Source organism: Geotrypetes seraphini, chromosome 2 (assembly GCF_902459505.1).
Source record: "Geotrypetes seraphini chromosome 2, aGeoSer1.1, whole genome shotgun sequence".
In the NCBI taxonomy this organism is placed as follows: domain Eukaryota; kingdom Metazoa; phylum Chordata; class Amphibia; order Gymnophiona; family Dermophiidae; genus Geotrypetes; species Geotrypetes seraphini.
In genome coordinates, this window is record NC_047085.1 from 446635144 (window position 1) to 446650523 (window position 15380).

Consider the following 15380-nt stretch of genomic DNA (forward strand, 5'->3'; position numbering starts at 1 on the left):
ATGCTTTTGCTGATTTGAACTCTGCCAAGATAACCGGTGTGATTGTGAGGTCTATACTAGAGAATGACATGGGAACAAATTTTCCCCTGTCCCCGCAGGAACTCATTTTCCCGTCCCAGTAAGTTTTTTTTTCCTGCCCCTGCCCCATCCCTGCAAGCTCTGTCCTCATGTGCACAAGCCTCAAACACTTTAAAATCATAAGTGTTCGAGGCTTGTGCGGTTAAGGCAGGGTTTACAGCAGGGATGTCAGAGTCCCTCCTTGAGGGCCGCAATCCAGTCGGGTTTTCATGATTTCCCCAATGAATATGCATGAGATCTATTAACATACAATAAAAGCAGTGCATGCAAATAGACCTCATGCATATTCATTGGGAAAATCCTGAAAACCCGACTGGATTGCGGTCCTTGAGGAGGGACTTTGACACCCCTGGTTTACAGGAATGGGACAGGGACAGAACTCACGGGGATGGGATGGGGAGATTGAGTTCCTGTGTGGACGGAGACAAATTTGTCCCCGTGTCATTCTCTGTACCACATACCTTGTACTCAAAGAAATACAAATAAGAAAGTGAATTTACCCTGGGAGGCAGCATCCTTTTGGCCTCAAGTGGTGTGTAATAATTAATAAGAAACTTGACAATTAACTTGAGTGCTGTTTTTCCAGCTTTATAAAAACGATATCGTTAGTATAGTTAACATGTCAGTTGACTGATGCTGGTTTTACAACAGTGAAGTGCGAAACAATGGATCCCCTTTGAGCAGATGAAATCTTTCCGTCTGCTTCATCTGGAAGCAATGCTTGGGCATTCAGCTTCCCTACTGAAATTTCTTATATGTTGTTCTGGTACTTTGATACTGGTTTATGTAACGCACAGGTGTCGAAGTCGGTCCTCGAGGGACGGAATCCAGTCGGGTTTTCAGGATTTCCCCAATGAATCTGCATGAGATCTATGCGCATGCACTGCTTTCAATGCATATTCATTGGGGAAATCCAGAAAACCCGACTGGATTTCGGCCCTCGAGGAGGGACTTTGACACCCCTGATTTGTAACGTATCAGCTCTTGTGCATTCAGGGCCGTGTCGGGTTTTAAGAGGAGCTGGCACTTTTCCTAGTCTTCAAGTCTGCGTTCTCTCTAGTAATATTCCAAGCAAAGGTCAGAGGATGGAACTACGCTCCTCTCCCCCTCTCTCCCCCCCCCCCACCCCACTACTCCAATACGGATTCCAAATGGTTGGGAGAAGAAATTTTAGTGCATGTCTTAGTTTTAAGATCTGATTCCGATTTGATGCATTAAAAGCTACACTTCAGTGCTTACAATTAATAAAGCGGGGTAGGAAGGGAAGAACATTTAAAATCTGCTGCAGATCAACACAGTTGGAAATGCTTTTTATTGCTATCCGAGGGGGCAGTTGTAATAACTCATGTGCACGGTTTCCTAATGCGTGCGCTAAAAGAAAAGTTTTACTTCTGGTAGCGGTAAGCTAATGGATGCAAAGTATGCAAAAGTGAAAGAGCGCACTGAATTGCCACATTAATGCGTGCACAGATTATTGTATAAGTAAGGCATTAGCCGCAGAAATATCAGTATCTAGTGCAGAGATTGTGACCCGATGGAGTGTCATGTGCGCATACAAATGTATGTGTGTAATTGCGACGACTTTCAAAACTGCTGTTTTTTTCTCTACATAACATTTTTCTTGGTATGATATGAATGCTATTTCTTTATTGGGTTACAGTGAATCTAAGGCCCTCTTTTACTAAGGTGTGCTAACCGATTAGCGCATGCTAATCGAATTAGCACACGCTAAACGCTAACGCGTGCATGTTAGTCTATGGACGCGTTAGCATTTAGCGTGCTCTAGTTCTAGCACTCTCCTGTAGAGGCAGTTAAAAAAAAAATTCAATTTAAAAACCTTTTGGCCCTGATTTTCGTAACGGCACTCTAAGTTGGTTGGTGGTAGGCAGCCAATCACTGCCTAATTTAATTGTTTTAGCTGTTAAGGTTCTGAAACTTTACGGCGGCGAAACCGCAGAGCAGGAAGATCGGGGAGGCAAGTACTACTCCTGGTGATAAATGCTGTGGTAATTGACTGTGTTGCTTAAAAACAAATTAGAAGAAAATTGTAGGCACCTGCCCGTAAATGTAGACACCGCCCGTAAGCGTATTTTTTCAGTAACTGCACCCGTACATTGGAACTCATTACCACTCTATCTAAGAGAGGAAGAAAATATTGACAAATTTAAAATGAACTTAAAAACTTTTTTATTTAAGGACCCTTATGACATATGATATCCTTTCCGTCCTAGATTAATTACAAAAATAAATAAATAAAATAAATAAGGAAGAGCATAGCTTCCTTCCCCCAACCGTGTCATCCCTTTCTCCCTCTCTTTCCTTTATGTTTCAGTTTGTCTTGTCTCGGTCTTAAATATTAATTATATTTTCCCAACTGTTATATATATTTTTTAATATAATGTACACCGCTTTGACAAATTTTAAGCAGTATATCAAATTTTAATAAACTTGGAAACTTGGCAAAGAATGGAGGCCATCTCCTGTCCATAGAGGTGCCTACCAGCGTCTACGCTGAAAGTCGGCACGGTTTATGCCTAAAGTGGAGATAGGCACCACTATGAACGTGATTCTCATTGAAAGTAGGCGCTAGAAATGTAGGCCTGCAAAACCCTGGCCCTACATTTGCGGCACCTACTTTCAACGTGGCCACGATTCTGTAAATGGTGCCGTTGCGTGATTGACATGCGAATGGCGCCATTTTTCTGGGCGGCCACCAATAACAGCACCGTTTACAGAATCTGGGCCTTTGTGCCATCCTCCATTAGGAATGATACATAAAGTTAATGAAAACCTTGTCATATCATTTAAGTGATTTTCTTAAAATGTAGTAAATGTACAGAAATCATTAAACCTTAGCATGCCCTAAAATTAAAACAAAAAAATACAAGCAATAGGTATGTACATCTGTTTGTGCTTTTAAAAATAATTAGTGCACGTTACATATATTTGATATGCATTGACCTATGAATTAATATTAAATAATGCAATAACTTTATCATGAATTAGTTTTTTTGTTTTTTTCGTGTATAATATGCATTTCCAATCCAAATTAGCAGTTAACAGAACATCAGTTTGATAATCAAAATAACCATTCCCAATTCCTGGATCTCTTTCATTTTCCTACTCCATTGCTCTACCCAGCTTATGCATTCTCCCCCTTCCCTTGCTTCATCTTCACCCAATCTCCATCCTTCCTACTTTATACTAAATAACTTCCATGGGAAAAACATCTCAGCTACTGCCAGAGGCCATGATACAGTTTTCTCTCTCTGGCTGATCGACTTTTATGTACAGTCTGTAACTCCCTAATGGCTTGTTTCATGCTTAGCTCTTTCCTAAATTATACCCAAGAGCACTTCTGTTTTTACCGAAAACTTAAAAATATTTTTCGCCATAGCAGGGCCACTCTTTTATAAATTGTTTCCTTGTACACCCTTTCTTAACGTCAGGTAATCAGCAGACGCAAACTCGGACCTCTCCCCTAACGGCTTAATCTGTATAGATATTGGGGATGGGGTGGGGGATACCAGTCATGATCTGATCGGCCTGTAGAGTATTCCATTCAATTTCAACGTGAAAGGCTTCTGTGCCCGTTTCATTCCTTTTATGCTGAAAGTTAACATGAAGCAGAAGGAAGCAAGATGATAAATTGATGCCAGTCACATAGAATTTTCTTAAATTAATTCCCTTTTCCCCATAATTTTGAAATAAAACTTCTTTCATTTGATTTCTCTTTTCAGAAAGAACTGCATGGTGGGCGGGAGTCTGTCTTGCGTGTAAATATGAAGAAGTAGCTGCTGTTAGGCGATGTCCAGTTCTATATTTTAAGAGGGTTTAGGCTCTTTTAGATGACTATTGTAGGATACGTGCTAATTGACATTTTTTTCTGGTTTGTACTCCCAATTCGTCTACTTTTACAATTTTGTTGGGGGGAGGGGGAAGGGCTTTAATGTCATTAGATTAATTGTTGTATTGAATTACTGTATTTTGTGAAATTCAATAAAGACATTTAAACTTAATTTCTCTCTTCAAAAATTGATGCTTATCAGATTGTTATGAGGCTTAGCCTAACCAATGAGTATAAATTGCCTGCTGGACTGGCTTTCTGCGTTACCAGCTCTACTTTCAACAGGGTAACCTCAGCACGGTGGGAATAAAAAGCAGATGCTGAGTCACTGAAGTCTGAGTTTGCGGTTATGATCTGTAACACAATTTGGAGGCCTCTGCCTCAATTTGGTGGTAGGTCTGTGACTAGCATGACTAGCCTTTTTTTTCTTCTTTTCGTTAAAGTATAAACTTTTTGGAATTGAAGTTATGCTCTTAGAATGATAGGTCAGATACTAATTAGCGAACGACATGGGGACAAATTTGTCCCCTTCCCCACAGAACTCAATTTCTCCATCCCATCCCCGTGAGTTTTGCCGTTAGCTCTGCCTTAACTGCACAAGCCTCGGACACTTATAATTTTAAAGTGTTTGAGGCTTGTGCAGATGAGGACCGGAGCTTAGACATTGGTGGAATGAGGCATTATGACATCACAATCTGAGCTGTAGAATGTTGCTACTTATGATTTTAAAGTGTTTGAGGCTAGTGCAGATGAGGACGGAGCTTAGACATTGGTGGAATGAGGCATTATGACATCACAATCTGAGCTCTAGAATGTTGCTACTTATGATTTTAAAGTGTTTGAGGCTAGTGCAGATGAGGACGGAGCTTAGACATTGGTGGAATGAGGCATTATGACATCACAATCTGAGCTCTAGAATGTTGCTACTTATGATTTTAAAGTGTTTGAGGCTTGTGCAGATGAGGACGGAGCTTAGGCATTGGTGGAATGAGGCATTATGACATCACAATCTGAGCTGTAGAATGTTGCTACTTATGATTTTAAAGTGTTTGAGGCTAGTGCAGATGAGGACGGAGCTTAGACATTGGTGGAATGAGGCATTATGACATCACAATCTGAGCTCTAGAATGTTGCTACTTATGATTTTAAAGTGTTTGAGGCTTGTGCAGATGAGGACGGAGCTTAGGCATTGATGGAATGAGGCATTATGACATCACAATCTGAGCTCTAGAATGTTGCTACTTATGATTTTAAAGTGTTTGAGGCTTGTGCAGATGAGGACGGAGCTTAGGCATTGGTGGAATGAGGCATTATGACATCACAATCTGAGCTGTAGAATGTTGCTACTTATGATTTTAAAGTGTTTGAGGCTAGTGCAGATGAGGACGGAGCTTGCAGAAATGGGGCACGGACAAGAAAAGAACTTGCCGGGACGGGTCGGGGAAATGAGTTCCCGTGGGGCCAGGAAAAAATTTGTCCCTGTGTCATTCTCTAGTACTAATGACACAGGGACAAATTTTCTCCATCCCCACAAGATCTCTCTATCCCCCGCCCCTGTCCAATTCCTACAAGGTTAAGGCAGAGCATGCACGAATGGGACAGGGGTAATGAGTTCTCATGGGGACAGGGACAAATTTGTCCCCATGTCAATCTATAGAGCCTTTCTATCATCTTGCCTAAAAACTAAGGGCTCCTTTTACTAAGCCATGGTAGCGTTTTTAGCACACGCTGCAGATTAGCGCGTGATAACCCCCACGCTACGTGGAAAATCTAACGCCAGCTCAATTGAGGCATTAGGGTCTAGCACGCGCGGCATTGTAGCGCACGGTAAAACCGCTAGCGCAGCTTAGTAAAAGGAGCCCTAAGAAGCTACCTTTTACTTTTTGAAATGAAACGAGTCCTTTTTTAAAATAGATTCAAGCATATTTATTTCTCCTTCAGAGTTATTTTTGTTTCACTATATAATTCATCTTCAAAATTATGCTGGTCTTTCATATTTTCACCCTTGTTTACCATTTGAAACAAAGGTGGTTATTTCCTGTTGCGTACTAGGCATCTGAATTTCAGAGCAGTCGGAGACGGTCATTTCTGTCTCCAGCAGCAACAGTGCAGCGGAATGTTCCAACATGATGGTTTTGGGCTATGCAAATGCTTCCTTTTCTCAGCAGATTACCGTTTCACTCACTTCTTCAAAACAATTGAAGTTTCCATGCATTTTATTAAACAGCCAGCTTAAGCAATCCAGCATTCAAAGGAAGACTCGCTTTCTTAATTCCAGCTGTTTATGGCACATAGTTGAAACTGATAACTTATTGCATGCTGATACTTGGGAAAACAAGAGTTCTGTCCAGGCAGAATGAGTCCTCGGAGCTGGATGCTGACGAAGTGGAGTTCGAGTGACTGGAGAGATGGATCGAAACTCTTGCAGTGGTTGAAGTTAAACTTAGTGGGAATGGGGATGTCTGTTGACTGAATAAGATGCAGGGTTTGTTGAAAGAAGGATATGTGGCATCTGTGAAGAGGATACTTTCTCTAGCACAGTGGTTCCCAACCCTGTCCTGGAGGACCACCAGACTAGTCGGGGTTTTTTGGGATAGCCCTAATGAATAAGTTGTAGAATAGTAACGCACATGTGACTGCTAAAGTGCATATTTATTCAATTTTCTATATCGTTCTCCCCAGGGAGCTCAGAACGTTTTTACATGAATTTATTCAGGGGTACGTGCTAGCTGAGAGCTCAGTAGTATTCTATAATATACTCCAAGCTCACCTAGTGTATAAATTCAAAGGGGGGGGGGGGGGGTCATACACTTTGGCAGGTCCCACTTTTCTGCATGTCACTGTAAGCTAAGGTTCACGTATTTAAATTTACATGGTATAAGTGGGCTTGCCTAAATGTTGGTGCTTAATGCTGACTTACGAGTACAGTAGAAGCGCGTGGCACAGTGGTTAGAGCTACTGCCTCTGCACCCTGAGGTTGTGGGTTCAAATCCCACGCTGCTCCTTGCCACCCTGGGCAAGTCACTTAATTACCCATTGTCCCAGGTACATTAGGCAGAGTGTGAGCCCACCGGGACAGACGGGGAAAAATGTTTTGAGTGCCTGAATGTAAACCACTGAGGCCATAAATACTAAAATAAATACATTCTAGAATGGAATCGGGGTCCCCAGAGGTCATTATGGAACTAATACTTAGCATGTACCCCCACAAAGAATCCTCTCTAAAAATCACACTCTAAATTCATTCTGACATTATGTTAATGTAACAAAATAAAACACTATAAATATGTAATATAATTTATAAATATATTTAGCATTTTATTACTAACATCATTAATTCATTAAAAAACATACACACACAAAATAAACAAACAATGTGCTTAGAAAATATATATATATCGAGACAGACAAAGGAACTCACTCTGTTCATTGAATGATTGTATAGTTCATAAGTCACTTAGCTCAAAATGATTCAAACTTCGGCTTGAATAACATCTGTGAAAATCCTAAGCCATCCAGCGGGACAAAAAACACGCACAGAAAGTATATGGAGTGCAAAGAGCTTGTGTGCAGTTGGTCCGAAAATCATCAAAAGTCAATAAAGTGCAGGTGCAGATTCAATGAGAAATTCAGCAATGTCCCAAAGCATAAGCACAAAAGCAACAATACAACCGGTCTTTTCACTCCTCCTCAACACAGGCCGTGTTTCGTTAACTTTCTTTATCAAGAGGAAGAACTAGGCTGGAACAAAATAATAATACTAATACTTAGCATGCCAAGGTGCTCTTATAAAATCATCCCCTCATTGCAAACATGCACACAGAACTGTGGGAGCAGAACAGGCCCATTTTGCAAACTTTGGGGCCTCTTTACTAAATTGCACCAAGCGCTTACCCCAAAATTTGCAACCAGCTGAACCCCCCGACCCTAAACAGCCCTGCTCCAACTGCAAAATCTCCTCCTCCTACTTTCACTCTCCCTGCAACATAATTAATCACCCCCCCCCGAAGTGTAGTTTTGTAAGCTTCCCACCGTATTCGTAGGGAAAACGCAGCGTTACTCCCTCTGCCAACGATGCTCACATCTAAGGTTTTTCACAGTGGTATTCCTTCTTGGGCAAGTCACAATGCTCCATTTAAAATTTGTTAACCTGTCAAATTTCATGGTGACACCAGGAAGTACTTCTTCACAGAAAGAGTTGTTGACCACTGGAACGTGCTCCCAGTACAGGTGATCATGGCCAGCAGTGTGCAAGACTTTAAGAAAAAGTGGGATGCCCACGTCGGATCTCTACGAGGGTAGTGTAGAGGTGATGCCATCAGAGCATGACCCCTAGGAGGGTAGTTAGAGAAGGGTTAATGGATTGGGCAGACTTGATGGCAATGGCCCTTTTCTGCCATCATTTTCTGTTTCTATGTTTCTATATTTGATTTTTAGTTGATTTTGTTATATTTGCTTATTGTTAAAATGTCTTATATTTGTGAACCGCTTTAAACATTTACTCCGCCCCCCCACCCCCCATTTTATTTTTATTTTTTTTTTACAAAACCATAGTGTAGTTTTTAGCACCGGTTGCAGCAGTAACAGCTCCAACGACAGGAATTATATGAGCATCAGAGTTGTTACCACTGTGGCTTGTCTTAAAAACACTCTATGCTTTTGTAAAGGGGGGGAGGTTATTGTATTAAGCAGTATATTAACTAATTGAATCAAATCATTGCCCCTGATTCAAAAATAGATTGTGAGCCCAGAAGGAACAGAAAAATTACCTGCATAGTATGGAAACATGATGACAGAAAAAGGCCAAATGGCCCATCCAGTCTGCCCATCCGCAGTAACCATTATCTCTCTCTCTCTCTTAATCTCTTTCTCTCTCTTTTACTCTCTTTCTCATTCTCTCACTCTTTCTCACACTCTCACTCTCTTTTACTCTCTTTCTCACTCTCTTTTACTCTCTTTCTCACTCTCTTTTACTCTCTTTCTCACTCTCTTTTACTCTCTTTCTCACACTCTTACTCTCTTTTACTCTCTTTCTCACTCTCACTCTTTCTCACACTCTCACTCTCTTTTACTCTCTTTCTCACACTCTCACTCTCTTTTACTCTTTCTCACTCTCTTTTACTCTCTTTCTCACTCTCACTCTCTTTTACTCTCTTTCTCATTCTCTCACTCTTTCTCACACTCTCACTCTCTTTTACTCTCTCACTCTCACTCTTTCTCACACTCTCACTCTCTTTTACTCTCTTTCTCACTCTTTTACTCTCTTTCTCACTCTCTTTTACTCTTTCTCACTCTCTTTTACTCTCTTTCTCACTCTCTTTTACTCTTTCTCACTCTCTTTTACTCTTTCTCACTCTCTTTTACTCTCTTTCTCACTCTCTCACTCTCTTTTACTCTCTTTCTCACTCTTTTACTCTCTCTCACTCTCTCACTCTCTTTTACTCTCTTTCTCACTCTCACTCTTTCTCATATTCTCACTCTCTTTTACTCTTTCTCACTCTCTTTTACTCTCTTTCTCATTCTCTCACTCTTTCTCACACTCTCACTCTCTTTTACTCTCTTTCTCAGTCTTTTACTCTCTCTCACTCTCTCACGCTCTTTTACTCTCTTTCTCACTCTTTTACTCTCTCTCACTCTCTCACGCTCTTTTACTCTCTTTCTCACTCTCACTCTCACTCTTTCTCATATTCTCACTCTCTTTTACTCTCTTTTACTCTTTCTCACTCTCTTTTACTCTCTTTCTCATTCTCTCACTCTTTCTCACACTCTCACTCTCTTTCTCACTCTCTTTTACTCTCTCTCACTCTCTTTTACTCTCTTTCTCACTCTCACTCTTTCTCATACTCTCACTCTCTTTCTCACTCTCTTTTACTCTCTTTCTCACACTCTCACTCTCTTTTACTCTCTCTCAGATCCCATGTGCCTATCCCAGGCCCTCTTGAATTCAGACACAGTCTCTGTTTCCACCACCTCTTCCGGGAGACTGTTCCACGCATCTACCACCCTTTCCGTAAAAAAGTATTTCTCAGATTACTCCAGAGCCTATCACCTCTTAACTTCATCCTATGCCCTCTCATTGCAGAGTATGTATGTAAACCTCTTTGGTTGTATCATATAAAGGCGGTATATCAAGTCCATGACCTTTTATTCTTTATTTGTCTTCCTTTGTTAATTCTTCATACACTAACTACCTAATAGTTGCTTATTTATTTTGTCCCTCTTATATCACATGCCCAATTGGATTCTGCTCAACACTCAGCCTTTTTTTCTTGCACCTTCCCTTTGGAATTCTCTCCCTTGTGATCTGCATTTGAAAGCTACTTTTTTAAAATTAAAGCAGCATTGTAAACATACTTATTTTGTCTGGCTTAGCCAGATCTTCAAAACAAATGACCACACAATGTGGTGGTGTATAATCAATAAATCCTGTCCTTTCCTTCTTTGTACCTGTCGTTGGAACTGTATTCATATATTCTATCATTTTCCTATAATAGCTTGTGTGTAAACTGCTTTGTCATATTTTATTGAAAGGCAGTGTAGCAAGCTTAATAAATAAAATCCTTAGGTTATTTTCAGTGTTTTAAATTTAGCTGTATCCTCAGAAGAACATAAGCATTGCCATACTGGGTCAGACTGGAGGTCCATCAAGCCCCCCAGTATCATGTTTCCAACATTATTCAATCCAGGACACAAGTACCAGGCAAGATCCCAAAAGAGTAAAACCAGATTTAATGTTGCTTATCCCAGAAATAAGCAGTTGATTTTCCCAAGTCCCTCTTATGGACTTTGCTTTAGGAAATTATCCAAACCTTTTTAAAACTCTGTTAAGCTAATTGCTTTTATTGCATTTTCTGGCAATGGATTCCAGAGTTTCATTATACGTTGAATGAAGAAATATTTTCTCTGTTTTTTTTTTTAATTTACTACTTAGTAGCTTTGTTGGGTGCCCCCTAGTCCTAGTATTTTTGAAAAGATTAAACAAGTGATTCATGTCTACGTTTTCCACTCCAGTCAGTATTTTATAGACCTCTATCACATCTCCCCTCATCTGTCTCTTTCTCAAGCTAAAGAGCCCTAGTCTCTTCAGCCTTTCCTCATAAGGAAGTCGTACCATCTTTTACCATTTCTATTGTCCTTCTTTTTACGTTTCTAATTCCGCTATATTGTTTTTGAGATGCAGTGATCAAACTTGCACACAGTATTCAAAGTGTAGTCACACCAAGGGGCTATACAAAGTTATTATAACATCGACTTTGCTCACCATTCTTTTCCTAATAATTCCTAACATTCTATTTGGTTTTAGCCACCCTTCTGCTTGAAGGGTAAATAGTGTTAATACAGGAAAGGTTGACAGTTATCCCTGCTCCCCCCTGGATTTTGCAGCAGCATTAGGATGAATATTTACATAACAGTATTAGCAGTTAAATCTGATTCCTTAATTTTCATTTTGAATTTGGATTCTGAGATCTGAGGGTGCGATAACAATTGTCACTGATGGACTTTTCAGAAATACATTCTGAGAGTACGAGAGCCTCCATCAGAGGAGAAACTCTGTGGAACAAATTAACTGGACCGCAAAGGGCTCTATCTGATATTCAGAAGTTCAAAAAAAATGCTTAAAAGTACATTTTTTTTTAAATAGAGGCATTCTAATAATAGCTGTTTTGCTCAATGCTGGCTTTAGGATCTGTGAGCCCACCGTCTACATGGAATGATTTGTAGTTTGAGATGTTTGTATAAATCTAGTCTGTTTCCATTCGGTGAATGTTACTTTTGAAATGCCGCCTAAGAATAGGCGGTTGATAATTTTTTTTTAAAATAAATTATTGCGCAGGCATTAAATATGTGCCTCGTGTTTGATCATTAGCACCCTAGTCAATGCAAGTAACTCAAGGTAATAATAATAATTTATTTTTTATATACCACCCTACCACATAGTTCTAGGCGGTTCACATACAGTACTAAAATTATACAATCGGTGAATAAAATGGATCATTCTAAAAAATTGAACTAAAACTATACGATAGGTGAATAAAATACAATGTACTAGAAAACAGTAAAATTCCACAAAAAAATATACTAGCTTTAAGATCAATCTATATATTGCCAGTCAGTAATCTGGGATGTCAGTTTACGAATTTACTGAATAAATCAGTTTTTAGTAATTTCTTAAAGGACATATATGAATGAGCTTGAGAAATAATGGTACTTAGCCATTGATCCATTGTACCTGCCTGGAAACCGAGCAATCTATCGAAAAATCTCTTGTATCAACAGGGCTTGATAGTTGGAAAAGTACCGTATTTTCACGCATATAATGCACGCATTATACACGATTTTACAAACCGTGCATAACCATGCGCGTTATAGGCGTGAGCACATTTTACAACTTTTTTTTTACATAGTTTCCCCCCCCCCCCCCCGACATCCGATTCACCCCGCAGGACCGCTCGCACTCCCACCCCAAAGGACCGCTCACACTCGCACCCCGAAGGACCGCTCGCACCCCCACAGCCTCCCCACCCCCCCCATCATGGAGAAGCTCCTACCGTTGTCCTGCTGCTTCCTCTTCCGGCGGTCCTGGCCCTTCTGTGAGCCCTGCGCATGTGCTGCTTCCTCTTCCGGCGGTCCCGCCCTTTCTCTGATGTCAGAGGTAGGGCGGGACCGCCGGAAGAGGAAGCAGCGCAGGGCTCACAGAAGGGCTGGGACCGCCGGCAGAGGAAGCAGCAGGACAACGGTAGGAGCTTCTCCATGATGGGGGCGGGGGGGCGGGGAGGGTGCATGATAAAAACATAGGCTAAAAAGCAGGCGTGCACCTTTTGGTCAATCCAAGTATATGAAAATAAGGATCCTTAAAGAAACAGAGGACCACAAGAAAAGATAAGTAAACAAGAGGGCGGGGAAATTTGCCGTTTAAAGATGGCAGCAACAACAATTTATTATTTCTATAGTGCTATCAGTTGCATGCTGTGCTGTACATTGTACAAGCAAGAGACGGTCCCTTCTCAGAAGAGCTTACAATCTAATTATGACAGACACACAGAGGGGGCCAAAAGGTGGGGAAAGGGACGATTAAGAGAATGACAGATAATAATAATAGCTTTATTTTTCTATACCACCATAGTCAAGCGACTTCTAAGCGGTTCACATTGAAAGAAGGCTGGACAGTCAGCGAATAGCAAGAAGCCTAAAATAGAAAAGTTACATACTAATTTAAGTTCCATGGGTAAAGAATACATGAAAATTGGAGCTTCCTGAGAGATTGTAATAGCGTTTACAGAGGGGAATATCAGAGAGAGATAGGGTGGTCTGTTTTAGTCAGTGAATTTGATATGTAGGTTGGGTCAGTGTTTAAATGCAGCTTCAAATAAGTGGGCTTTCAGTCTGGCTTTGAATACCGCCAGAGATGGAGCCTGACATAGTGAGCCAGGCAGGTTGTTCCAAGCATGTGGTGCAGCAAGGCAGAAGGAAAAGAAATGTGGACTTGCATACCGCCTTTTTGTGGCATTTAAAACTGACATTCATAGTGGTGGGCACTAGAGGGTTAAGTGGCTTGCTCAGGTTCACAAGGAGCAGCACCGGGATTTGATCTCACAACCTCTGGGTGCAGAGGCAGCAGCTTTACCAGTGAGCCACACCATCCGGGAGTTGTGAAAGGAGAAGGGTACAGAGAGGAGGGACTTGTCTGACGAGCAGAGTTCCTGGAGGGGAGTATAGGGAGCAATAAGAGAGGAGAGATACTGAGGCGCTGCAGAGCAAGTACACTTTGAAGGTCAGAAAGAGGAGTAAGATAGCTGGTACTTTTTGCTGTAGCCCTCCTCTTTTACACAGGCACACGCCTGTTTCTGACTGAGTGTGTTCTTGAAGGGAAGTGATGCTGGATGATCCATCATTCTTAGTTTGCCAAATGATTAACCATGCTAATTCAGAGCCCTATTAATTGTGCCAAGGTGCCAATCATTTGACCAAGTAGTAGCTAGTTTAGCTGGCCTCTCTCCCCTGAATACCATTTATGAAAGCAGCTCTGCTGACTTTCTGTCTCCAAATAAAGGCATGTCTGGGAAGACAAGAGACTGAGCTCTTAAGCCCACCATTGAGACCTTCCCTGGGTCCTATACCCTGAGCCACATGAAGGGAATTAGTTATGTGGGGAACTTTTTCTTTTGCCTGAAACCATTCTAGTACTTATAGAAACTTTATATAGATTTAAGATTAATGTGTTTTTTTTGCTGTATGTTTTGGACAAAAAGAAACACTTTTCCCAGATCTTGGGGGAAACAAAGGCCTCATTTGTTCCGGCCAGAGACAGCATTGTGAACGGTTTGCTAAGTGAAGCACGGACGTGCAGTTTCAAATGATGCAGAAATCTAAGGGGTGGTTGCTGCGGCACTGTGATTATAAGTAACCCTGTGCAAACTCTGGAGACTGAGACATGTCTGGGCCTCAAACTGTGAACTACAAAATGGAACTTCAGAAAGGTAGGTCTGTTTTCATTTCTTGGAATGAGTTACTCACTAGTCAGATTTTTGTGTGTCTGTGTGTATCTCTGTTTTGTGTTTCTTTATTTGTAATCTTAGAAGGAAGCTGGGAAAGGATGCATTGTCATGAAGTACATTGGACTTGCTTACAGGGTAATGGGCAGTGACAAAAAGTGGATTTTTCAATGAGGCCTGTAGTTGAAGCTGCCGTATTTCCACATGTGATAAAACCTGCACCACGTACTAAGGTGCATTAGGGCCTTAACGCGCGGAATAGCGCACGCTAGACCTTAACGCCAGCATTGAGCTGGCGTTATTCTAGAAGCTTACCACGTGGTGTAGCATGCGATAATTTCATGCGTGCGCTAAAAACGCTAACGCACCTTAGTAAAAGGAGCCCTAAGTATCTCGTGGAGAATTTAATGCATGCACAGCTGTGATGTATTCAGTCATTAAAACACTGGTACAAATTGGGGGAGCAACAGCTCATCAGCCATTTCATCCTTACGCAATAAAACTCCGCTACCTAGTCTAGAAAATCTAGATCGAGGGTGACAGGAACATTACTGCTGCTGTGTAAAATCTTAGGCAGTTTGCGTCCTAGTGATTTCTACTGGCATTCAAGTTAGTGGGGAGGGAAGGAGTAGTTAATATTTTTCTGCAATAATTGCTCCTGGTGGAATTCTGCGCAAAAAATTCAAAATCCTGTGCACAAAATTAGCAAATTCTGCAAGTTTATTTGGCAAAATTTAAACAAATTTTTTTTACAAATTTTTATCCATATTCTATTTAAAATATTTAAAATAAAAATTTTTTCTTCTACCTTTGTTGTCTGGATGTTTTATTTTTCCATCTTGTTGGTTCCAGTTTCTTTTTTCTGCTTTCCTGTCGTCTGCTAATTCTCCTTCAAGCGGCTACTATCCATTTGTCTTTTCTCTTCTCTGCTGTCTATTCCCTCACTACAACTACATCTTGAC

The 15380-nt window shown here is 40.9% G+C and overlaps 1 protein-coding gene across 20 annotated transcripts in view; it reads left to right on the forward strand.

The window, feature by feature from the left end:
* Positions 1–15380, forward strand: part of SVIL (supervillin) — a 483923-nt gene that overhangs the window by 171047 nt on the left and 297496 nt on the right. For 3 of the 20 annotated variants that reach the window (XM_033931457.1, XM_033931459.1, XM_033931458.1), the window contains exon 1: positions 14275–14403. The exons of 5 other annotated variants lie outside the window; for them this stretch is intronic. In XM_033931457.1, the coding sequence (XP_033787348.1) occupies positions 14358–14403 (46 nt within the window). In that variant the 5' untranslated portion in view covers positions 14275–14357. Of the gene's footprint in view, positions 1–14274; positions 14404–15380 lie in introns of those variants that run through there. 12 more of the 20 variants (XM_033931468.1, XM_033931462.1, XM_033931476.1 and 9 more) reach the window with 7 other exon arrangements.